The 24,152-nt window shown below is 49.3% G+C and overlaps 2 protein-coding genes across 5 annotated transcripts in view; one reads left to right on the top strand and one right to left on the bottom strand.

Moving 5' to 3' along the window:
- The window catches only part of slc39a4 (solute carrier family 39 member 4), a 59,282-nt gene that overhangs the window by 1,027 nt on the left and 34,103 nt on the right, over window positions 1-24,152 (top strand). For 2 of the 4 annotated variants that reach the window (XM_058048084.1, XM_058048087.1), the window contains exons 2-3: window positions 1,343-1,410; window positions 5,932-6,006. The gene's annotated coding sequence lies outside the window, so the exon portion shown is untranslated. The remainder of the gene's footprint in view (window positions 1-1,342; window positions 1,411-5,931; window positions 6,007-24,152) is intronic. The other 2 variants (XM_058048086.1, XM_058048085.1) reach the window with 2 other exon arrangements.
- LOC131102427 (transcriptional repressor scratch 1-like) lies at window positions 14,936-21,574 on the bottom strand. The gene is made up of 2 exons (XM_058048095.1): window positions 20,858-21,574; window positions 14,936-17,318 (listed from the first exon to the last, which is right to left on the bottom strand). The coding sequence occupies exons 1-2, from the start codon at window positions 20,979-20,981 to the stop codon at window positions 16,540-16,542; spliced, it is 903 nt and encodes a 300-aa protein (XP_057904078.1). The 5' UTR covers window positions 20,982-21,574; the 3' UTR covers window positions 14,936-16,539.

Below are 24,152 nucleotides of genomic sequence, written 5' to 3' on the forward strand. Positions count from 1 at the left end.
CAACAGGACCCAATTCCTCCCCAGTCGGTGTCTTCCAGCTGTTCACCGATCTCCAGCTGCAGAGGTGGAACGCCCCAAAGACTCTAGAAAAGATCCTGACTAAGCTTAGGCCACTTCCTTCAGCAGCTCCTTCCTGGTGTCCTTCCTGGTATCCTTCCTGGTACCCTTCAGAAGCTCCTTCCTGGTATCCTTCCTGGTATCCTTCAGAAGCTCCTTCCTGGTATCCTTCAGCAGCTCCTTCCTGGTATCCTTCCAAGTATCCTTGAGCTCCCTTCCTGGTATCCTTCCTGGTACCCTTCCAGGTACTCTTCCAGGTATCTCTCAGCTCCCTTCCAGGTACTCTTCCAGGTATCTCTCAGCTCCCTTCCAGGTATCCTTCCAGGTACCCCTTCCTGGTATCCTTCCAGGTACCCCTTCCTGGTATCCTTCCAGGTACCCCTTTCTGGTATCCTTCCAGGTACCCCTTCCTGGTATCTTTCCAGGTACCCCTTCCTGGTATCTTTCCAGGTACCCCTTCCTGGTATCTTTCCAGGTACCCCTTCCTGGTATCCTTCCAGGTACGGTGCTTTAGTCTGGTCTTCACAGGCCTTTCTTTGGCCACGTGGACTCGGGTGACGCCCCCTTCTGTAATGGGCGTGAATCCGTGTTGATGCTGTTGAAGTGGTGTGGCCAAGTGTTGCAGAATCAATTACACGCCTCGATGCTCCCAATTAGACGAGGCTGATCAATGTCAGCCAAGATCACTGCCTAATCTCACACACACACACACGCACACACACACATATACACACACACACACACACACACACACACACACACACACACGCTGCATAGATGATTTGATAATTAAATCAATGTGAACAACTAGAGCTGCACTAATGAAGCGCTGATCTCAGATGAAATTCATCTCGCTATCCGTGCTCGTTTGTGTTGGATGTCATCAACATTTTCCTGTTGGAGACCACCTTGGTGCTCACCATGTTTGGAAGACCACCATGACACAATGGCCTGTGGACACGTGGCTTGCAAGCCAGGTGTGGCGGCCATGTTTTTCAACCGGGCTCGGCCAAACGTTACGTCCAAGTCCGACCTCGGCAGTCCCCTAATAATGCTGCGTGAGAGACGGCCGGGTAGCCTTGCTTTCATGGAAAGGTCCAAATAGCGCTGCAAAGCGTGCCATTCGTCTTCTGGATGCATGGTGTCTGACAGGGTTTGATGCCTTCATCTGACTCTACGTATGCTGCTGGCTGCAAATGAATACTACTGTCCAAGTTCACGCTTTACATTGATTTACTTTCTTAGGTTTCTTAATCATCCTAATCACTCTCTCTCTTCGTTTTAGATGGACTTGATTGACAAGGGTTGAAGTCCAGATGTGGTCCAATCGGATATCTTCTACTTGGCCAGCAGGTGAGTTGGGCTCGCCTCCATCTTCACTCCCAGCATTTCATCTCCTGGCCGCCGCCAATGCTGCACTTTCTTCTTCTTTTCTTCTTCTTCACTTGTGGCAAGACACGATTCATCAACGAGCAATTCCACACCATTCTTAAAGGAAAAGTACGCGCTTTTTGGAATTTTGCACATCATCCACATCGAAAAACTTGGTGGACTTTCTCCCAAAAAGACTCGTCACACTTCATGGTGAGCATGTTGGCCTACGTATGTCCCGTATGTATCGCTCGTGGTGCGCCTCATGGTGCGCCTCGTGGTGCGCATGTTGGCCTACGTATGTCCCGTATGTATCGCTCGTGGTGCGCCTCATGGTGCGCATGTTGGCCTACGTATGTCCCGTATGTATCGCTCGTGGTGCGCCTTGTGGTGCACCTTATGGTGCTCTCCATGGTGAGCATGTTGGCCTACGTATGTCCCGTATGTATCGCTCGTGGTGCGCCTTGTGGTGCACCTTATGGTGCTCTCCATGGTGAGCATGTTGGCCTACGTATGTCCCGTATGTATTGCTCGTGGTGCGCCTTGTGGTGCACCTTATGGTGCTCTCCATGGTGAGCATGTTGGCCTACGTATGGTCCCGTATGTATCGCTCGTGGTGCGCCTTGTGGTGCGCCTTATGGTGCTCTCCATGGTGAGCATGTTGGCCTACGTATGTCCCGTATGTATCGCTCGTGGTGCGCCTCTTGGTGCGCCTTGTGGTGCGCATGTTGGCCTACGTATGTCCCGTATGTATCGCTCGTGGTGCGCCTCATGGTGCGCCTCGTGGTGCGCATGTTGGCCTACGTATGTCCCGTATGTATCGCTCGTGGTGCGCCTCATGGTGCGCATGTTGGCCTACGTATGTCCCATATGTATCGCTCGTGGTGCACCTTGTGGTGCGCCTTATGGTGCTCTCCATGGTGAGCATGTTGGCCTACGTATGTCCCGTATGTATCGCTCGTGGTGCGCCTCATGGTGCGCATGTTGGCCTACGTATGTCCCGTATGTATCGCTCGTGGTGCGCCTTGTGGTGCACCTTATGGTGCTCTCCATGGTGAGCATGTTGGCCTACGTATGTATCGCTCGTGGTGCGCCTTGTGGTGCACCTTATGGTGCTCTCCATGGTGAGCATGTTGGCCTACGTATGTCCCGTATGTATCGCTCGTGGTGTGCCTCGTGGTGCGCCTTGTGGTGCTCTCCATGGTGAGCATGTTGGCCTACGTATGTCCCGTATGTATCGCTCGTGGTGCGCCTCGTGGTGCGCCTCGTGGCCTACGTATGTCCCGTATGTATCGCTCGTGGTGCGCCTTGTGGTGCACCTTATGGTGCTCTCCATGGTCAGCATGTTGGCCTACGTATGTCCCGTATGTATCGCTCGTGGTGCGCCTTGTGGTGCACCTTATGGTGAGCATGTTGGCCTACGTATGTCCCGTATGTATGCCTCGTGGTGCGCCTCGTGGTGCGCCTCGTGGTGCACCTTATGGTGCACCTTATGGTGAGCATGTTGGCCTACGTATGTCCCGTATGTATCGCTCGTGGTGCGCCTTGTGGTGCACCTTATGGTGCTCTCCATGGTGAGCATGTTGGCCTACGTATGTCCCGTATGTATCGCTCGTGGTGCGCCTTGTGGTGCACCTTATGGTGCTCTCCATGGTGAGCATGTTGGCCTACGTATGTCCCCTATGTATCGCTCGTGGTGCGCCTCGTGGTGCGCCTGTTGGCCTACGTATGTCCCGTATGTATCGCTCGTGGTGCGCCTTGTGGTGCACCTTATGGTGCTCTCCATGGTCAGCATGTTGGCCTACGTATGTCGCTCGTGGTGCGCCTCATGGTGCGCCTCATGGTGCGCCTCGTGGTGCGCCTCGTGGTGCGCCTCGTGGTGCGCCTCGTGGCGCGCCTCGTGGCCTACGTATGTCCCGTATGTATCGCTCGTGGTGCGCCTCGTGGTGCGCATGTTGGCCTACGTATGTCCCGTGTGTATCGCTCATGGTGTGCCTCATGGTGCGCATGTTGGCCTACGTTGGCCTATGTATCGCTAAGTGGTAACAAAAGTCCACTTTATTAGGGCCTTCTACCCCAAAAAGGATTAGACCACATTATTTGCTCTCAGCTCAATAATCCAAACAATGGATTAAGGAAGTGCAGATTATGATGATGAGCCAACTGGTGGCTCACACACACACACGGAGGTAGTGCAAAAGAGACGCATCACATCCTGCTCTGTTGCTGCTGTTGCTGTTGCTGCTGTTGCTATTGCTGCGTGGTGGACAAAGTGGGTCAGCACACACACACACACACACACACACACACACACTGCACTGGTACGCTCTTACCCAGCCTCCACCCTCACGCTCCAGCACGCACGGCGAAACACTGGTGCAGACGGCGTGACCAGAGCGCTCCTGCGGCGTCTGGCAGTATTTGTATGGAGTCCAGCTGTTGGCGTACTCCGCCACAGGAAAGGACCTCAGCAGCCGTACGGAGAAAAACGCTCCGACACACGAACCAGACTCAATCCCACCACCATCATCATGCCTGGGGTCCAATGCAGACCCGACCATTAGGCGGATGAGCCCGCTTATTTATTTGCTGCTTGCGTAACAAATATGGCTGACGGCACTTTGGGCGCCGTGTCCAGACTCCGTCTAATTAGATCGTTAGAAGATGTGGCGCACCCGGCACGTAGGAACAAGTGTTGCATCATCTCTAGAAGAACAACTGATTGTGGTCTGTTTGTGGTGGTCCCATTGTGGTCTTTTTGTGGTGGTCTTACTGTGGTCTTTTTGTGGTGGTCTTACTGTGGTCTTTTTGTGGTGGTCTTACTGTGGTCTTACTGTGGTCTTATTGTGGTGGTCTTACTGTGGTCTTTTTGTGGTGGTCTTACTGTGGTCTTACTGTGGTCTTATTGTGGTGGTCTTACTGTGGTCTTTTTGTGGTGGTCTTACTGTGGTCTTTTTGTGGTGGTCTTACTGTGGTCTTACTGTGGTCTTATTGTGGTGGTCTTACTGTGGTCTTACTGTGGTCTTATTGTGGTGGTCTTACTGTGGTCTTATTGTGGTGGTCCCATTGTGGTCTTTTTGTGGTGGTCTTACTGTGGTCTTTTTGTGGTGGTCCCATTGTGGTCTGTTTGTGGTCCGATTTTGGTCTTACTGTGGTCTTTTTGTGGTGGTCTTACTGTGGTCTTATTGTGGTCTGATTATGGTGGTCTTATTGTGGTCTGATTATGGTGGTCTTACTGTGGTCTTATTGTGGTCTGATTGTGGTGGTCTTACTGTGGTCTTATTGTGGTGGTCTTACTGTGGTCTTATTGTGGTCTGATTATGGTGGTCTTATTGTGGTCTGATTATGGTGGTCTTACTGTGGTCTTATTGTGGTCTGATTGTGGTGGTCTTACTGTGGTCTTTTTGTGGTGGTCTTACTGTGGTCTTTTTGTGGTGGTCTTACTGTGGTCTTTTTGTGGTGGTCATACTGTCGTCTTATTGTGGTGGTCATACTGTGGTCTTTTTGTGGTGGTCTTACTGTGGTCTTTTTGTGGTGGTCTTACTGTCGTCTTATTGTGGTGGTCATACTGTGGTCTTTTTGTGGTGGTCTTACTGTGGTCTTTTTGTGGTGGTCTTACTGTGGTCTTTTTGTGGTGGTCTTACTGTGGTCTTATTGTGGTGGTCTTACTGTGGTCTTATTGTGGTGGTCTTACTGTGGTCTTATTGTGGTGGTCTTATTTGGGTAGATGTTGAAGTGGAGTTAAAAAGTGCTGAATGGGTGACTGATTCAATTTCAGCACTACGACTGACAGGTGACCTTTCCATGGTCTAGCTCCGCCCCCCCGCCCAGTCCAGCTAATTGAATGCATTTGAAGTACATGTCAGGACGCTCACACGGTCCCGTGTCGACACACACACACACACACACACACACACACACACACACACACACACTGAACACAATGAAAGCCTCGACCTCGAAATGGTAACATCATGTATTTTCCATGAGAGATAAGAGCGGAGTGGGGAGCTTCAGTCCACCAAGTGTGTGTGTGTCTGTGTGTGTGTGTGCACGTGTGTGTGTGTGTGTACGTGTGTGTGTGTGTGTGTGCATGCAGACTGCCGCCAAATGGTTTTCCTTTAATAAAGCGTTGTTGTTCCGCTCTTGCTCACACTGGCAAACATGGCTGGGATTAACCTGACAATGATAAACACAAGCGGGTGGGGGTGGGGGTGTGGTGGGGGGGGGTAGAATAGAGGAGTGGTTTCAAAGCGTTACATCATTCATCTTTTCTGTCCAAATGTCTTTCCCACTTTAGAATCAAATGCATGCTTGTCTGCATGCATATGTTTAATATTTTATATTCTACCTCGTTCATCATCATCATCCCACCTGAGGGGGGGGCGGGGTGGGGGGGCACAGATGGGAGTGTATGTCCACCATCTTCATTTCATTGCACAATTGGCAGGAAAAGGCAAATGTGCTCATTAGCGCAATTTCCTCTTCTTGTGTTTTTCCCAGGAGACATGAACGCAACACACCTGAGTGGTTGAGCGCCAGGGGAAACTGGACCACTGGAATCCAGGACCAGATGAGGTTAGTCTTGTCCTTCCATGCGCCTTAACAGCAACTGGACAGAAAGAATGAAAACACATAATATTCATGATCACAGATGACCATAATGTATCCCAGAGGGCATCGGCCCCTCTTACAGGTGGTCCCGGGGTTATGAGAGAGTTCTGTTCCAAGTCAGTCACCCTGTACACCGAAAATATGGTCCCAGGATAGTCTGACATGGTCTTGGAACAGGGTACCGATTCCATGACCCCTGACCCCTTAGCATTCATTAGCATTCATCTTTTAGACGGTCGACATGTTGATTTTGGCTTCCATGGCGATGGCTTTTCGGTTCTTTGAGTGGGAGAAGTCAACTAGTAAGTTCATGTACCTGTATGGGGGCGGGGTGGGGGTACTTGGGGGGGCTTGGTACTGTTGAAATGTAGTATGTTACAGATCCAGTTGCGTGTACGTAGTATAAAAGATGGTCAACGATGGTCACAGCTGGAAAACGCACATAATTCCACTCCAATGTGTTGTGAAACAGGAAGAAAATTAGCCCCCCCCCCCCCCCCTCCCCCAAATATCATTACGTCGCTGAGCCGCAGCTTCATCATCCCAAATGTCAACATTATTGATGCTCATGTGCATTTGAAGCCAATTATCCCACGCTAGAAAGGTGCGCCGCCGTGTGCCGGGGCGGGGTGTGTGCGTGTGGCGCTGAGTAATGGCGCCCTTCTGAATTCTGCCGTCCAGGTAAATTACTCAAGTTTCTCGTCCGCTTCTCGGGGGACGTCGGCGATGCCGTCACAAAGAGCCAAGCTAGCTTATTACAGCGATGGCTTTATTGATCCGCTCTGACACGTGCAACACCTGCACGGAGCGAAGTTGCCAACACGACACGGAGCCACGGGAATGGTCGTATGGGAACGCCCCCCCCACCCCCACCGCCCCATGCACGGCGGGTCATTAAGGGCTCCTCGCAGTGTGTCCTGTAAGCAGTTTGGTTCCCCCGCGGGGCGCTAATATACTGCTGCGTTTTGACTGCGTGTCGTGGTGTCAGCTCTTTTGTGGCCGTTAAGCCACAGTTACACTCGGCTCGGCGGCGGCCGGGGGACCGTTTGTCTGCGCGCTCGGGGGGGGGGGAGGCGGGGACCTGCTGCAGGAATCATTTCACCGGAAATTGGTTTTCAAGGGAACGCCTCAGTTTACTTTGAGTCCTGTCGCTTTGTACCTTAGTTTGGTTCCCCTTTCTTCACTGTGGAGTCTCCCATAGTGGCCATTACGGGACGTCTCGTTCAGCCCCAGTCAGTCCGCTAAGACACTACGCCGTGGTAAAGCATCGACTGTACTGTAGTGTACTACAGCCTAATACTAGTCCACTCCGGTCCTGGACTTGTCCCTTATGAGGTAGGACACTTTTTTTCACAATAAGCACAAAAAGAAACCAGTATGGGCTCCAAATGCTGTTTTGTCATGATGGTCGATACCCAGGTGGACTCCAGCAGGGACGACACGTACTACAATAGCGCACGCTACACGCACGCTACGTGCACGCTACGCCACGCGCTCTAATGTGGGGAATACATTGCATGTGACAAGTGGAACCCTTTTTGGTTCCGCTGGCGGTCATCAAGCTACTTTACTAGAAGCGATGTGGGCCGTCCCCGCAACGCCATTGTTTATTGGCAACATACGTCTTCGTTAGTCAGCGGTCATAGCTGGCTTCTTCTCACCGATGTCGTGACACCCCCCCCCCCCCCATAATAATGGCGAGTGAGGAGGAGTTTGTCACTTCTTATCCAACTTTGGCCCTTTTCATATGGCGACACAGCTCCTACTGTATCTAACGTCACGTTGTATAACAACGCCAGCAGAATGTTCTTAAGCCCCCCTAAATAATTTGATATTTTTTATAGATTTTTTTTTATATTTTATTGATTTTTTAAAATTTTTTATTGATTTTTTTTTAAACTAAAAAATTCTGACAAATTTCATTTAATAGGGCAAAAGCAGGCTAAAAAGCAAGCCAATAAGCAGGCTAATACTAGACTACTACTACTACTACTACTAGTACTACTAGTCGTAATAATCAGAAGAATAATAATGATGATACAGTAAACCTCGGATATATCGGATTCAATTGTTCCCACTGGTTTTGTCCGATATAAGCCAAATCCGTTATATGCGTATACCGGAAAATGTCCGTTTTACGCATATATGGGATTTATATCCGGTATATGCGTAAATGGGATTTTATCCGTTATAAAAAGGCACTTCCTTGACTATGTTTCCCATGTACCAAATGACGTCGTATAGCGGCCTGTCACCATTCGGCCAATCGGAGCGCCACGATGCGGCCATCCGATATATGCCAGGGAAATTTCATGGAAATGCATTGGAACGGGACTGGAGATTTTGTCCGAAATAGGCGAAATCCGTTATAAAAAATCCGATATATGCAATGAATTTTTATTGGAAATGCATTACAGAAAAATCGCTTCTTTTTTATCTGTCCGTTGTGAGCCAATTTCCGATATATCCGAGTCCGATATATCCGAGGTTTACTGTAGTAATAATAATAGGCTAATGAATAATCTAATAATGATTATGATATGATTGATGACTGTCCACTGGACAGAATGGTTGCAGATCTTGAGCAGCGGTTTTGCAGTATATATTGTGTGTACTTGTGTACATTTAATGGTGGCCTAGTAGAGTAGAGTAATCTGTCCCAAAGTGGGAAAGTTATATCCCGCTTCTTGTTCCTTATTTGGTTTTTTTGGATTTTTTTTGAATGTCTACTACCTACCAATTGGATGGTGAGGCCCCTCCCTCCATCGTTTACCTGCAGTCTCTCTAGCTTTTATTGGGCTGGAAGACGGCGAATAAAGTACCCGGTTGACGCCGGGTGGGGGGGCAACGTTTCACCCCTACCAAAGGTTTCTTAGACGGGACAGGAGCAGTTAGAAAAGGAGTACAGGGATGTTGTAGTTTTTATTTTTGTATTCTGTTCAGTATACTGTACGTACGTATGTACATTGTCGTTCTGTCTCATACAAAACATCCCGAGCAGACATTCCTTTTTTTCCTGCCTTCCGTCAGACTTCCTAGCTAATTAGAGCCCAGACTCCCTGCTGTGTTTGCCCTCCTAGAATCCACGTAAGACGTAAGACGTGCTGCCATGAAAGCTGTCTTTGACAGTCTTGGTCCCCAAATAGATGGCTGTCGCCCCACCAAGCTAGCTAGTCAGGCTCGGAATTTATTCATCTTGGTCTGCAGTCTACGTATGAGATCATGTTCCTGCTTCCATTAGACGGCAGAGTGAGCGCTCGTCTCGGCTAAAGATGCAGTAGTCTCGTCTGATCAATACTGACCGGCGTCATCCTGCCGCTTCTGTTATTTCCCCCAAATTCTGCATCGCCGGCTGTCGGACGGAATCTGCTTTGAGTTGCTCCACGGAGGAAGCATCAGAGAAGCATCGATCGGTGGTGGTGGGGGGGGTGGGGGGGTCACTCTGAGTTTGCTGTGACTTTGTGGCTCACGTCAAGGACTTCCATGTTCCACTCCAACGCCATTTGGGCCAATGGGATTATTCAGGAGGAAGAAGAGCTTGAAGGACTTCAGGCTGTCCTCTGTTCTTCTTGTTGTTGTTCTTGTTGTTGTTGTTCTCCGTCTTCCAGCCTCTCAACTGGCACTTCCTTATTCCTTCTCAATTCTATGTTTTCTATTTATTCCAGCTACTTCTACTGCTAACATCTACTGCAAACACCCTGACTATATCTGTAGTACATGTATACTAGCATGTCCTCCTGGGCACATGTCCTCTCACTCTGGAACAATTCCAGCTTTCCTGCTTTCAGCTCGTTGATGAGGGTAGTCTGGTGATGTCATTAGGGTCCACCCCTAGGGGGAGCCCCCATGGGGGAGCTGGTGGCAGGTCCCTCAAAGTGGGCCCGGTCCCTCAGTCCTTCCTGCAGGATGGCATGGGAGTAGAAACGATCTGTTCCATTTGTGGTGGTGATGAGTCAAGAGGAAGAGTAGAGGTCAGTGAGGTCGGCGACCGGCCTCCTTTTTTAAGTGTGGGGGGGGGGCCATCATGTGGATGGCTGAAGGTGAAGTGCACGGTGGCTTAAGCGGTCGGAAGTGATGATTGATTGGCTGGAAATGGAAGCTGCAACTTCGCCGCCGTCCTACTGAACGAAGATTGCGGCCGACATCTACAGTCATGTGAACCCCTTCGCTGTTGACTTCTCACACCCCCCCACCCCCATCCCCCCCCCACACGCTTATTGTTTTCTTCCCATGATGGAGAGGAAAAATAACCTTTATGGCTAATATGTTTTTGCTGTAATCGCTCCTCTTTCTCTGTGTCTTTTATTGCAGCGCCACGCTAGGAAAGCCCCGAGGCGCTCCGTACGCACAGGAAAAGCAACATATCTAACATAGGCCGGAGATTAACAAGCGCTGCCATACGGAATGCTGCTGTACGCTTATATAACGGGTATCAAACACAGACGCCGTGCAGCTGTAATTCACTTCAACAATAAGCGCTCGTGTTGTTTGTTGTTATGAGCTGCAGGCTTCTTCTCACCATCAGCCTGCAGGGCCATGCGTAACGTGGGGGGGGGGGGGGCACACAAGCCAGATGAGGGCAAAGGAAAGATGGCTGACTCTATCACGTCTGCGTGCGCGTGCGTTTCCACCGCTATTAAAGTTGTATTGCACGGGGCTTTTAGAACATCCGCCATCAGCTGGCCAACTTTAGCTAATCATTTTTTTAAAAGCTCTGGGCTTTGTGCACACCAACACGCCCCCCCCCCCCCCCCCCATTTTATGTGTGTTGGCCGGTATTAGTCAAACACACACACATGCAGCCTGCATGTCAGTATAAACAAAGGTTACATTCTATATTAGTAAGAATAGTATTAAGAAATAGTATATAATAGTATTTATCTAATAGTAGTGTCAAGTAGCTAAAATGGCTAAAAATGGTAAAAGTAGCTAAAATGGACAAAGTAGCTAAAATGGCTAAAATCGCAAAAGTAGCTGAAAGTGGCTAAAATGGCTACATTTGCTAAAATGGCTAAAGTAGCTAAAATAGCAAAAGTAGCTAAAATAGGTAAAGTAGCAAAAATGGCTAAGATGGCTAAAGTAGCTGAAAGTGGCTAAAGTGGCTGAAATGGCTAAAGTAGCTAAAATGGCTAAAGTAGCTACAATGGCTAGTATGGCTAAAGTGGCTAATATGGCTAAAGCAGCAAAAATGGCTAAGATGGCTAAAGTAGCTGAAAGTGGCTAAAATGGCTAAATTTGCTAAAATGGCTAAAGTAGCTAAAATAGCTAAAGTAGCTAAAATAGCTAAAATAGGTAAAGTAGCAAAAATGGCTAAGATGGCTAAAGTAGCTAAAATGGCTAAAGTAGCTAAAATGGCTAAAGTAGCTAAAATGGCTAAAGTAGCTAAAATGGCTAAAGTAGCTACAATGGCTAGTATGGCTAAAGTGGCTAATATGGCTAAAGTAGCTGAAAGTGGCTAAAGTAGCTGAAAGTGGCTAAAATGGCTAAAGTGGCTGAAATGGCTAAAGTAGCTACAATGGCTAGTATGGCTAAAGTGGCTAATATGGCTAAAGTAGCTGAAAGTGGCTAATATGGCTAAAGTAGCTGAAAGTGGCTAATATGGCTAAAGTAGCTGAAAGTGGCTAAAATGGCTGATATGGCTTAAGTGGCTAATATGGCTAAAGTAGCTAATCTGGCTAATCCCACTCAGGATTTTCACTGTGATGTGGGCCATATTAGTAAGAATAGTATTAGTATATAGTATATAATAGTATCTTGCCCCAACAGCTGGGATAGGCTCCAGCACGTCCTCGACCCTCATGAGGATAAGTGGTAGACAATGAATATTGAAAATGGACTTATCGCCATCGTGTCTGGAATCAAGCACGATGAAAGAGGACCGACCGTACGTTTATCGTGTAGAAGAACATAAACGTGCCAGGATCTTTTCTCTTCACTTCCCTTTTTTCTTCGTCTTACGCCTTTCTTGGAAGAGTCTTTTTTTTTCCGCGCCGGCCCTCCCCTGACGAGCCAGGAGGTCAAACCGCTGTCACTCACGTTGATGTAGAGGGAGAGGAGCGAGGGAATAAGGAAGCTCAGACCAAGAATCCAAATGAATCCAATAGACGCGTTGTCAAGTTGGCCGGCGCGCGTCTGCCTTACCTGCTAATTGAAATGCAACCAGGTGTGAAACACCCCTTTTAAAAACCATCATTGGACCTTTAGACGTGGGGGATGCCTATCAACGCCTCGCCGCTTATTGTAGGTGGCGGGTGGGCGTCTACCTGTTTGGTACACACGTAAACAAGCCTAAACGATCCGCACTTGTGTGTGTGTGTGTGTGTGTGTGTGTGTGTGCACCTCAGCCTCCCGTTAAGCAGCCATTTAGAGCCGGGCTCCAGTTTCCTCCTTTCCTCCTGGCTGCCTCTCCGACTCCCAGCATCTTCCCTCCATCGCCGTCTCATTAAGCGTGCGCGTCCTCTTTTTGCCTGGATGCGCTAACCATTGTTGGAAACGCAATTCATCTCCCGGTGCCAGGTTTGATAACGCCCGTCTTTGCTCCGTGGGAACTGTTGTCGGTCACTCAGCCGTGCCGCTCGGCGGCAAATCAACTCTTCTTATTTGTTTCAAGTCAAGTGTTAGCCGAGGGAATCGATACTCATACAGATGGAGAATTCCCAGAAGAAATCATACACAATTGTGAGAATAAAATGTAAATATGAAACCAAACTGAGTCTTTGACCCCAATCTGATATTTCTAGCAGGTTAGGTTATTTACTTCAAGTCACTTCCAGGGACAATCTGGCAGCCGCTAGCTAGCTTTTCTAAGAGTGGACTAATAGTTGTTCCGGATGTTGGAGTCAAGGGTTGGACTTTGTGCCGCTTTGTGCTCCATGAATGATTGAAGCGAGTGCACGGGGGCGCTGGATGAACAATTTAAAGCCATGGCTTGCTGGGGGCTTGAAGGTCAAGCATCGTGGGAAAGGAAGGGAATTAGCATATTTAAATGCTAAATAAAATATGCTCCTTGTGTAGCTTTTTCTTCTGGAGGTCTTCTTCTTTCTCCTGACTTGTAGTGTACCGTTTACACATCCGGTCCGTCTTTGTTCTTTTTTCCTCCCGGGGGATTTCAATAGGAGACAGTGACAGTGAAAGCACCGTCATGGGATTGGGAAGGTATTTGCTTCATTCTTAGTCCCGGGATGAATAAAAGACATTTGTATGCACTGGGGGAGGTAATGCCATGTCGGGAATAACACGGACAGCCAGGTGGATGTCTACACGCGCACACACACACACACACACACACACACACACACCAGGAATCTCTCTTTCAGCTCCAGTGAGTCCTAGAATTAGTATCATTATCGGAGCAAAGGAAATCTCGGGGAATCTATATTTGAGCAAATCCATCACCTTCCGATAGAAAGTCATTTATCTTTGGGAAAGGCGCTGTTGTGCATTCCGTTTGGGAAAATACCACATGATGGATGCATCTTGCTAACCTCATTTAGCACCAAAGATACGTTGGTATGGCAGTGGGAAGTCCTGCTCACAGATTTCACCAAAACATCGGCTGTCTTCCGTAAACGGCCAAGGATCCACAGCACAGCACGTATGGTTTGCTTTTTCTTTGGCTTTTTTTAAGGACATGTCAAGCTGCCACAGTGTAGAAGACGGATAGTTGGCTTTGAAAACACACATGTCCTTTGTCATCCATGTTGAGAAAGAACCCTTGGGCTGTCAAACGTGGCTAAAATGGCTAAAGTAGCTAAAATGGCTAAAATAGGTAAAATGGTTAAAGTGGCTACAATGGCTAAAGTAGCTAAAATGGCTAAAGTAGCTAAAATGGCTAAAGTGGCTAAAGTGGCTAAAGTGGCTAAAATGGCTACAGTAGCTAAAGTGGCTACAGTGGCTAAAGTGGCTACAGTGGCTAAAGTGGCTACAGTGGATAAAGTGGCTAAAGTGGCTAAAGTAGCTAAAATGGCTAAAGTGGCTAAAATAGGTAAAATGGCTAAAGTGGCTAAAATGGCTAAAGTGGCTAAAATGGCTAAAGTCGCTAAAGTGGCTAAAATGGCTAAAGTCGCTAAAATGGCTTAAATAGGTAAAATGGTTAAAGTGGCTAAAATGGCTAAAATAGGTAAAATGGTTAAAGTGGCTACAATGGCTAAAGTAGCTAAAATGGCTAAAGTATCTAAAATGGCTAAAATAGGCAAAATGGTTAAAGTGGCTACAATGGCTAAAGTAGCTAAAGTGGCTAAAATGGCTTAAGTGGCTAAAATGGCTTAAGTGGCTAAAATGGCTAAAGTAGCTAAAATGGCTAAAGTAGCTAAAATGGCTAAAGTGGCTAAAATGGCTAAAATGGCTAAAATAGGTAAAATGGCTAAAATAGGTAAAATGGCTAAAGTAGCTTAAATGGCTAATGTGGCTAAAATGGCTAAAGTATGTGGGACATGCCGTGGCTGGCTTCATGTGGCTTAAGGTCATCTTTGGTGTCATGACTGCCACCTAGTGACCACAATACTACATACAGCACCACTTGTATCGTTGCCACTGATAACACGGCACACAGTCAGCATGGCGTAGTTCTGAAAATGGCCACGTAGCAAGGCAGCCGTAATGGCAGCGTGATAATAATTTAGCATTTTTATATCATACCATATTTCTTTGGCTTTGCATACTTTCTGCTCACGTGAGCAGTTATACAAATTAGACAATGACGTCATGGGAGGACATGCCACAAATAGATCGCAGTCCTGTTGAGTGTAAATAATATTCAAGCAGCATCTTTTCTGTTCAAACTATCTTTTATTATTAAGGAAGTGAAAGAAGATGCCCAGTGTTGCTTTTTGTGCTTTACATTTGGAGACCCCGTGGTCCCCCCCCGCCCCCCACCCCCCGCCCCCACCCCAGAGGAAGAAGAAGAAAGTGGGAAGCTCCTGAAAGTCATCAGCCGTGGCCCTGTACACATAGAAATAATCCAAATATTTACAAGGCCTCTTGCCGCAAAACCTGGTTTGCTCTGGATCCCGGTTATTCCCACCTTGCATCCCGGTAGTTATTCCACAAAGCAAGGCATGGTCTACCTGAAGCTCAAGTCTTCTGTCGTTGTGCTACTTAGAGAGGAAGAAGAATAGAAGAATAGACTTGGAACTAGCTTGCGGCTACTAGTGCACGCGGTGGGCTACAGTAGCTAGCAGTGTGTCGTCTAAAGTGTTTGTCTCTGGTGCTGAAAGATGGAGGCTAAAAGGTCCACACGCCACGTCCCGGATGGTTCCACGCCCAAACACGTGCCGACGTCAGCGTTCCAGCACCAGAGGCCTACAGTACAGTACAGCAGTACCTTCTACTTCTACGATACTTTTAGAGTAATACGAGGCAGGCAGTGCATAAAAAGCATGTACAAAAAGGTGGAGAAGAGAAGACCTGCAAGCCCCCCCGTCTGAAGCCCCCCGTCTGAAGCCACAGTGGAGCTGTGCGTCATGCATAACGGTCCCCAAGCTGCCGTCCGTCCCCACACTGGACTCACCTCGATGAAGAAGGCCTCGAAGAATCCCAGCAAATAGAAATAGTCCCTGATATTCACGTGTCGTGCTACGTACCTAGCGTAGCATAGCGTAGCGTAGCGGAGTCTGCGAGATGAAACCGACGCACATATGAATCTCATTATTGCTCTATTGCAGGGGTGTCCAACCTGCGGACCCGAGGGCCGCGTACACAAAAGCGGAATGCATTTTGTGTGTGTGAGAGATGCAAAGTGGAGCTGTGTTAGCGCTGTGCTCCGGGTGAGTCGAGTAGGTCCCTGAATGCCACGTTGATGAGATGTTCAAGGACCACGTTCTAGCGGATATGAAAACAAAACATAATTTGCTGGGCTGCCCCTTTTTTTGCATGCACTCGTTTAAAATGAAGCAAAAGTGTCAAATGCTTTGGCATATTTGGAACGGAAGGCAAAAAGAACTAAAGTGCAAATAAATCGATGAAGGAAGAAGAAGTCGTTTGGGGGGGGGGTGCCATGGGGGGGTGCTATTTTACAACCTTCTCAGGCAGGAGGAAGGAAAATACCCTGGTGGTTTTTGTTTTTGTTTTTGTTAGACTCCTTAACTAAACGAAGCAGCACCCATGCCTTCCTGGCGCCTGTCAAAGTGTACGCTAGGTCTCTTTTTGCAAGGGTGGGGGTTCAAATCCCGGGTAGCCAAACCTCGCCTTGAATGGTCTGGAAGTCCATGGCGTCTCTTTGGCGGGGTGAGGCGCTTTTAGACGCGCTGCCGGGCGGCAAGGACGGGAATTGTGCTGGCTTGCGTCGGCCCCCGTGAGGAGGAAGGGGGGGGGTCTTGTCTCGGAAATGATGATCTAGATGTTCTGTGCTTTGTTTATCTTTTGCAGCTTCAGAAGAGCAGGAAGTCGTGAGCTAGCTAGCGAGCCGCATTTGGGAGCGATGTTGTGGTTTTCTCGGCAGCCGTGCCGCAGTCGGGAGGACGAGGAGGTGACTCGGGGAGCGAGCGGGAGGGACGGGGGTCACTCCCCCACGGAGCCGAGCGGGGAGAAAGCCCCCTTGAAGCAGGCGGACTCGTAGTGCTTGTTCAGGTAGCTCTTGAGAGCAAAGGTCTTGTCGCATCGCTTGCACTTGTAGTGCTTGAACGCCGAGTGCGTCTGCATGTGAGCGCGGAGGTTGGAGCGGTCGGCGAAGGCCTTGCCGCAGTGGGCGCACCCGAAGGGCTTCTCGCCGGTGTGCGAGCGCATGTGGCCCTGCAGCAGCCAGGGGCGGCTGAAGGCCTTGCCGCACACGTCGCACTTGTGCTTGAGGTCGTGCGTGAGGAGGTGCATGGCCATGGCCGGCATGGAGACGTACACTTTGCCGCACGTGGGACACTTCTTGGCCATCTTGCTGTCCATGCTGCGGTGCGTCTGCTTGTGGCGGCTCAGGTTGGACGAGGTGGCGTAGGTCTTGCCGCACTCGCCGCACGAGTGCCTCTGAGGCACCCCCCTGGGCGCCGCCGCCGCCCCCTTCCTCCTGGAGCGCCCGTCCATGATGAAAAAGGCGTCCACCATGTAGCCCTCGCCGACGCCGCCGTCCCCGTTGATGTAGCCGCTGGCCGCCGACGACACCTCCGACCTGGGGCTGTCCGGCTGGTCGGAGTCGCCGTGGAGGTCGGCGTGGATGCCGCTGTAGGCGTTGTCCATGCGGCTGTAGATGATGGACGGGTGACTCGGGGACGGCGCTTTGGAGATGGCCGACGAGTCGCTGACCACCACCTCGTCGTAGGGGGAGGGGGCCAGATAATCCCGCACGTAACCTGAGGAGACGCAGGAAGTGAGCGTGGATGGGAAATACGACACCGGATAGCTTTGGAGTTATTTTTGGTTGTGCTGCATTCGCTTGCACGCCGCCCTTTTATGCTAACTGTAGCATACGGAAATACTTCTCCTCTACTTGTACTCCTGAACCTAAACGTGTCAGTACTGCAGTACAAATACACCACGGGGGGGGGCGCTCTTATTAGATCATTTGTGACCGGATTTCTCACATTGCTCTACCAAACGCGCCGTAACTTTTGGCTGGTTGTCCGAATTAGCGCCAAATTAGCTCCGCCCCTTTAGGGGGCCTGGCATTAACTGGTGGGTTCAACTTCAGCAAGGTTGGTTGACAAACATGGCCGTCATCGAGCAGAACATGTTAACAACTCGTATGACGTCTATGCTAGCATGTCCTCCATAGGGGCTCCAGCGTAGGTTAGGACCCCAAGAGGTGTCCTCATTGTTGCCTGTATAATAATGAATAACCCACAGAGGCCACAGATCAGCCTTTTGGATCATAATTCAATATGCTTGTTATTGTCATGCGTCTTTGCTATTGGATCTCATACGAGGATATGAGAACTTCTGGGCTGCATCATTTTACCTTATTTAGCGACACACACACACATGAACACACACACACACACACACACACACACACATGAACACACACAGAGAGCCAGACTGAGCTTCCTCTGCAGGGTCCATGCAGATCGATATCTCTCCATTTCAATTAGCACTGTGAGCGTTTTAGCGGGGCATCAGGAGGAGATCCTTGAGCTGCTAACATGGTTTTGGACGTCACTTCTGAGAAAAGGCGGGCTAAGTCAATAACGAGCCACGAGGACGGCGGCCAGAAAGCTCGAGCGTGATGTGGAGGTCAAGGTGCCGGGATGGAAGATCAGAGGATGAGAGCCAAGATGGAGGCAGACTGCGTGTGTGCGTGTGCGCGTGTGCGTGTCGTTTTGTAGAGCATGAGTCAAATTGAGGCACCGTGACCAAGTGTTCCTTTTGGCTCCGAGCAAACAGGAAGTTTGACTCATGGCTGCAGAAGAGGGACTGTGTGCTCACTGGCGGTGACACTACACATTTTAGGAGGGGGGGTGGGGGTGGGGCGGGGGTGTCACCATCATCCCAGCCAGCAGATATGAAGCATCACAGCATGGAACACATTGATGCTATCTGCTACATGCTTTAGGATGCTAGCTGGACACCTTGGCTCTCACTGTAGTCCTGATGAGGATACCTGGGATGGATGGATGATGGATGGATGGATGATGGATGGATGGATGATGGATGATGGGTGGATGGGCAGGTGGACAGATGATGGATGGATGGACGGATGATGGATGGATGAATGGGCAGATGGATGGATGATGGATGAATGATGGATGGATGGGCGGGCAGGTGGACAGATGATGGATGGATGTATCGATGGATGGATGGGCAGATGATGGGTGGACAGATGGATGGACAGATGGATGATGGATGGATGGGCAGGTGGACGGATGATGGATGGATGGATTGATGGATGGACGGATGATGGATGGATGGGCAGGTGGATGGATGATGGATGGATGGATGATGGATGGATGAATGGGCAGATGGATGGATGATGGATGAATGATGGATGGATGGGCAGGTGGACAGATGATGGATGGATGTATCGATGGATGGATGATGGATGGATGGGCAGATGATGGGTGGACAGATGGATGGACAGATGGATGGATGGGCAGGTGGACGGATGATGGATGGATGGATGATGGATGGATGAATGGGCAGATGGATGGATGGAAGATGGATGGCTGGGCAGGTGGACAGATGATGGATGGATGGATCGATGGACTGATGATGGATGGATGGACAGATGAGGGATGAGCAGATGGATGGACAGATGATGGATGGATGATGGATGGATGGGCAGGTGGATGGATGATGGATGAATGGGCAGATGGATGATGGATGGATGGGCGGATGGATGATGGATGGATGGATGGATGGACGATGGATGGATGGACGGATGATGGATGGATGGACAGATGATGGATAGACAGATGACGGATGGATGGATGATATATCATCCAAAATGAGTCCACCATATGAGGTGGCCTTACATGGCCTGTAGGTGGGAACCCCCCCACCCCCCATTTGTGGACTGGTCCAAGCCAATAGGAGAAGGAGGGAGGTACTTAGCATAACCAGACACAGCATGGAAAAATGTTTGATTCCATGATTCCCAAACTATGAGTGCCATTTGTGGGTAAAATGCTGTGGAGGACATGCTAGGATACGTTTACAGTGGAGGACATGCTAGGATACGTTTACAGTGGAGGACATGCTAGGATACGTTTACAGTGGAGGACATGCTAGGATACGTTTACAGTGGAGGACATGCTAGGATACGTTTACAGTGGAGGACATGCTAGGATACGTTTACAGTGGAGGACATGCTAGGATACGTTTACAGTGGAGGACATGCTAGGATACGTTTACAGTGGAGGACATGCTAGGATACGTTTACAGTGGAGGACATGCTAGGATACGTTTACAGTGGAGGACATGCTAGGATACGTTTACAGTGGAGGACATGCTAGGATACGTTTACAGTGGAGGACATGCTAGGATACGTTTACAGTGGAGGACATGCTAGGATACGTTTACAGTGGAGGACATGCTAGGATCCTGCTGATGTCATGTTGTGGTCCTACTAGCGTGTTCATCTCTCAGTGCTAGCATGTCCTTGCAGTAGCGACGTAGCTCGTGTAAGTCTTACATTTCTTTGCATATTTGGACGATAGATGACTCAAAGACAGAAAATGACAGATGGGGGAGGGAGGGGGGGGCAGCGAGCTACCATGCACACTTGTAGGTCACCAAGTGCTTCCTGTGTGCATGTGCGTGCGTGATGCTGTGCGCTCAGCCGTGTAAGCCGCCTGGAAAATATGCCGACTTGACAGAAACGCAGCAGGGTGCGCAACAAGCGGCACTTGTTTCAGTCAAACTCTTGTTACGTTTCTAACTCCGATCATCACGGGAACACCTGAAACCTTTCTTGGTCTTCTGCCCTTCTTTGACCTTGTTCTAATGTGGACAGTCTAAGGCTGCATCACTTCTCCCTTGGCAAGGTTTTTACTGCTGTCCTTTTATGGCCACTAGAGGGCGACATTTAGCCCAAGCATACATCATAGGAGTTGATGCACTTTATTAAGGATCCATTGAATCAGATGGGGAATAAACAATAGCTATATTGGTTTTATGGCTTTCTGCTCCGATCCTGAGACAATTATATGTTTGTATTGTATGTTGATGGAGTTATAAGGACGTTAGAAACGGGACTGCAGTGCATGCTGGGATTTTTCACTCACCAGAGTTTGACCTGTAATCTTTTTTGCCCTCCATATCTTCCTTCTGAAGCAGTCATGATAATGCTTTGTATCGGGGGGATTAAAAAAATGGAGCCATGGTGTGTGTGTGTGTGTGTGTGTACCTGTGTGTACCTGTGTGTACCTGTCTCGGTGTAGGTGAGGCGACTAACCTTTATCATGATGATGGAATCGCAGGCTCAGTTCTCCTCTTCGGCCGTGACAATACGAGCTGTCCAGCTCAGCAGCTGAAATGTCATCCAGCTTGACTTTCTTCACCAAGAAAGAGCGAGGCATGATGGGACGGTTGCTCTTTACACACACACACACACACACACAAACGCACACACAAACGCACACACACTCACACTTTATGAGAAGTGAAAGAAAAAGTTTCAGCTCCCAGCAAAGAGTGGTAACGGTAAAGGGAACATTCCTGGATCGGCGGCAGCGTCGGTTCAGGTTAGCCGCTGGGGTCCTGCTGGCTGTGCCTGATTAAAAATAAAAGGCTTCTGGCTGAATCCTGGCTTCCTTTTTAACAAGGAAACGCCAAACTCTGCGTCCTCATGTCGGCTTCTCGTCTTCAGCACCGGCCAGCTCCTCCTGCCACAATTTGGTCGCTGTCCTTTCAGCACCACAGAGTCAGCCCAGACGGCCTTCCGCATGTAAAGTTGGACGCATTCCCGCTGGGATTAGGTGTCAAAAAGTGTGCGGCGTGGCCGACGACGTGGACGCGTGGACGAGTGGGTCGCTAGACCTCCTCAGGACGTCTGGTGTCCATGTGTCTGGTCCGCTCCTCACCAATGCAAGCCTGCTCCCCACAAAAGATGCTCCCTCCTGCGTCACGCTCCTCCTTCCTCCTCCTCCTCCTCGGCTCAATCTCCTCTCCGCTCGGCACGCGCGGAGCTGCGGCGGCTCTCTGCTGCCCGAGACCAGCTGTTGCCTTTATATAGAGGAGGAGAGTGAAGGGGAGGGGGGCGGGAGAGAGGAGCATCGGCCCGGTGGAGGGATTTCATGAGCTACTTTAAAGCACTGGATGATTTCTCAGGCAGTTCATGGAAGTCAAAGTCATGGAGGGGGGGGGGGGGTCTGTCATCATCGCCGGGACGGTTGTTCACCTCTTAAGATGGAGGTCACTTCATAGTTCATAGTTCATAGTTCATAGTTCATCAGCGTTTGCTATCCTGAAAATGTTTTGGGGGGCTCAAACATTCTTTTTAACGCTGAAAAAATGGAATAAAATAAATAAATGTACGTTTTCTTATGCTGGGTTGTAAAGACTAAGTCAATAGTAAATATGATGATCATATTTCATATTAAATCATAAGCATGTCATTCCCATTGCATGAGTTTAGACCGCTAGCATCACACCAACGCACATCATTATGGCGTTAAAATGAGATGATGATGTCCAACGGTGGAGCTGTCATTGTTTACATGTTTACACGCTCAAACCCAGCTTGGAGGACCCCCCCCCCCCCCACACACACATGCGTGCCGGGAGCCCTGCCCCCATTCACGCTGATGCAGAGCGGCAGGATGACGGCGTGTGATGTAATGGTGTGACGCGGGCGCTTTATGTAAGTTCTATTCACGTCCAGTCCTTGGAGTTAACCTCCTTTCTCGCACTTCATTGATAAATGTTTGAGAGCATCCGAGGGCCCGCGGGAGCGGGCGGGAGCGGGCGGGAGCGGGAGGGAGCGGGAGGGCGCGTGTGCACGCTCGGCTGCGATGTTTGAATCCCCGGCTGATTAATGGCTGCCTTTCTTGCTCGCTGTCACGCGTCAGGCGTCTGTTATTTGGGCAGGTTGGCCCCCCCCGTAGGAAAACCTCTCTCACATCTTTGCACTTTTTCAAGATCTGACACGGCAAAAAGCAAGGCTGAGGGCGAGCAGGGAAGAAGATACTGAATGATGTCCTCTCGCTGTGCCCGCTCTCTCTCTCTCTCTCTCTCTCTCTCTCTCTCTCTCTCTCTCTCTCTCTCGGTGCTGATCGATCACACGCCAGACAGGAAATGCTTGTTTGTGGGAGGGTAGGAATGGTCCGGTCCTTGTTAGTTTTTTCCTGCTGGCCTACACTGCTGAGCTCAGCAGGGTTTGTGTCTGCCGGTGGGCCTGGGTGGGTGAACGTGCGGAGGCTGGGGGGGGGGACATGTGGAGGCTGGAGGCTTATTAGCATAATAATAGACTTGAAATCACAGACGTACGCGTGTGTGTGTGTGTGTGTGTGTGTGTGCGTGTGTGTCACAGCTCTCAGGAAACACAATGGATCGGGGGGGGGGGGGGGGGGTAGGGTCCTTGTTGACTTTTCATCCCGTTCACTTTAAAGGCCCATTTAAATGACAGCCTTTTAAATAAGACCCAATTCAAACAGGAGGACTTTACATTTTAAAGCAAAGAGAGCAAGTGATGCAGGCCTGGATGGGGGGGGGGGGGCACAAATAAACAGCGGGAATGCTTCCGCAGGACAAAGGCCAAGGTCAGCGTGGGCTAAGGAAGGCGAAACGGAGCTAGTGTTGGAATTGTCATTCCTGAGTAGTAGTAGTAGTACAGTAAACCTCGGATATATCGGACTCGGATATATCGGAAATTGGCTCACAACGGACAGATAAAAAAGAAGCGATTTTTCTGTAATGCATTTCCAATAAAAATTCATTGCATATATCGGATTTTTTATAACGGATTTCGCCTATTTCGGACAAAATCTCCAGTCCCGTTCCAATGCATTTCCATGAAATTTCCCTGGCATATATCGGATGGCCGCATCGTGGCGCTCCGATTGGCCGAATGGTGACAGGCCGCTATACGACGTCATTTGCAGCGTTTGCAGCGTTGCCTGCGCGTCCAGGTACATTGGAAACATAGTCAAGGAAGTGCCTTTTTATAACGGATAAAATCCCGTTTACGCATATACCGGATATAAATCCCATATAAATCCCATATATGCGTAAAACGGACATTTTCCGGTATACACATATAACGGATTTGGCTTATATCGGACAAAACCAGTGGGAACAATTGAATCCGATATATCCGAGGTTTACTGTAGTAGTAGTAGTAGTAGTAGTAGTAATAATAATACAGTATTGTCTCTTACGCTATATTTGTATTTTCTTGGCCCTTTTTTTCCCACAAGCCTCTCCGGGCGGGACATCACCTTCATCACTTTTCATCATCTTTCTCTCGAGAAAGACGCGTGTTCATGCCTCACGCGAGGATTCTGGTTGTCGGGCAAAATTCCACCAACAGAGCACTTTTTCTTTGATGAAAAACGAAGTCATTCACGTCACGGTGCCCCCCCCCCCCCCCCCTCCACCCCAAATCTCCGTCTTTGTTGTCACTCCAGCGTCAAAAGAAGTGAACCATGCAAAGACATGCAAATAGTCAGTTCCGGGGTCAAACTCTGGCCTGGACATTGGCATATAAGACGTAAAAGTAGGGAATGAATTAGTCTCATCCTTCATGATGA

The sequence above is a fragment of the Doryrhamphus excisus genome, chromosome 14 (genome assembly GCF_030265055.1).
Source record: "Doryrhamphus excisus isolate RoL2022-K1 chromosome 14, RoL_Dexc_1.0, whole genome shotgun sequence".
NCBI classification, from domain to species: domain Eukaryota; kingdom Metazoa; phylum Chordata; class Actinopteri; order Syngnathiformes; family Syngnathidae; genus Doryrhamphus; species Doryrhamphus excisus.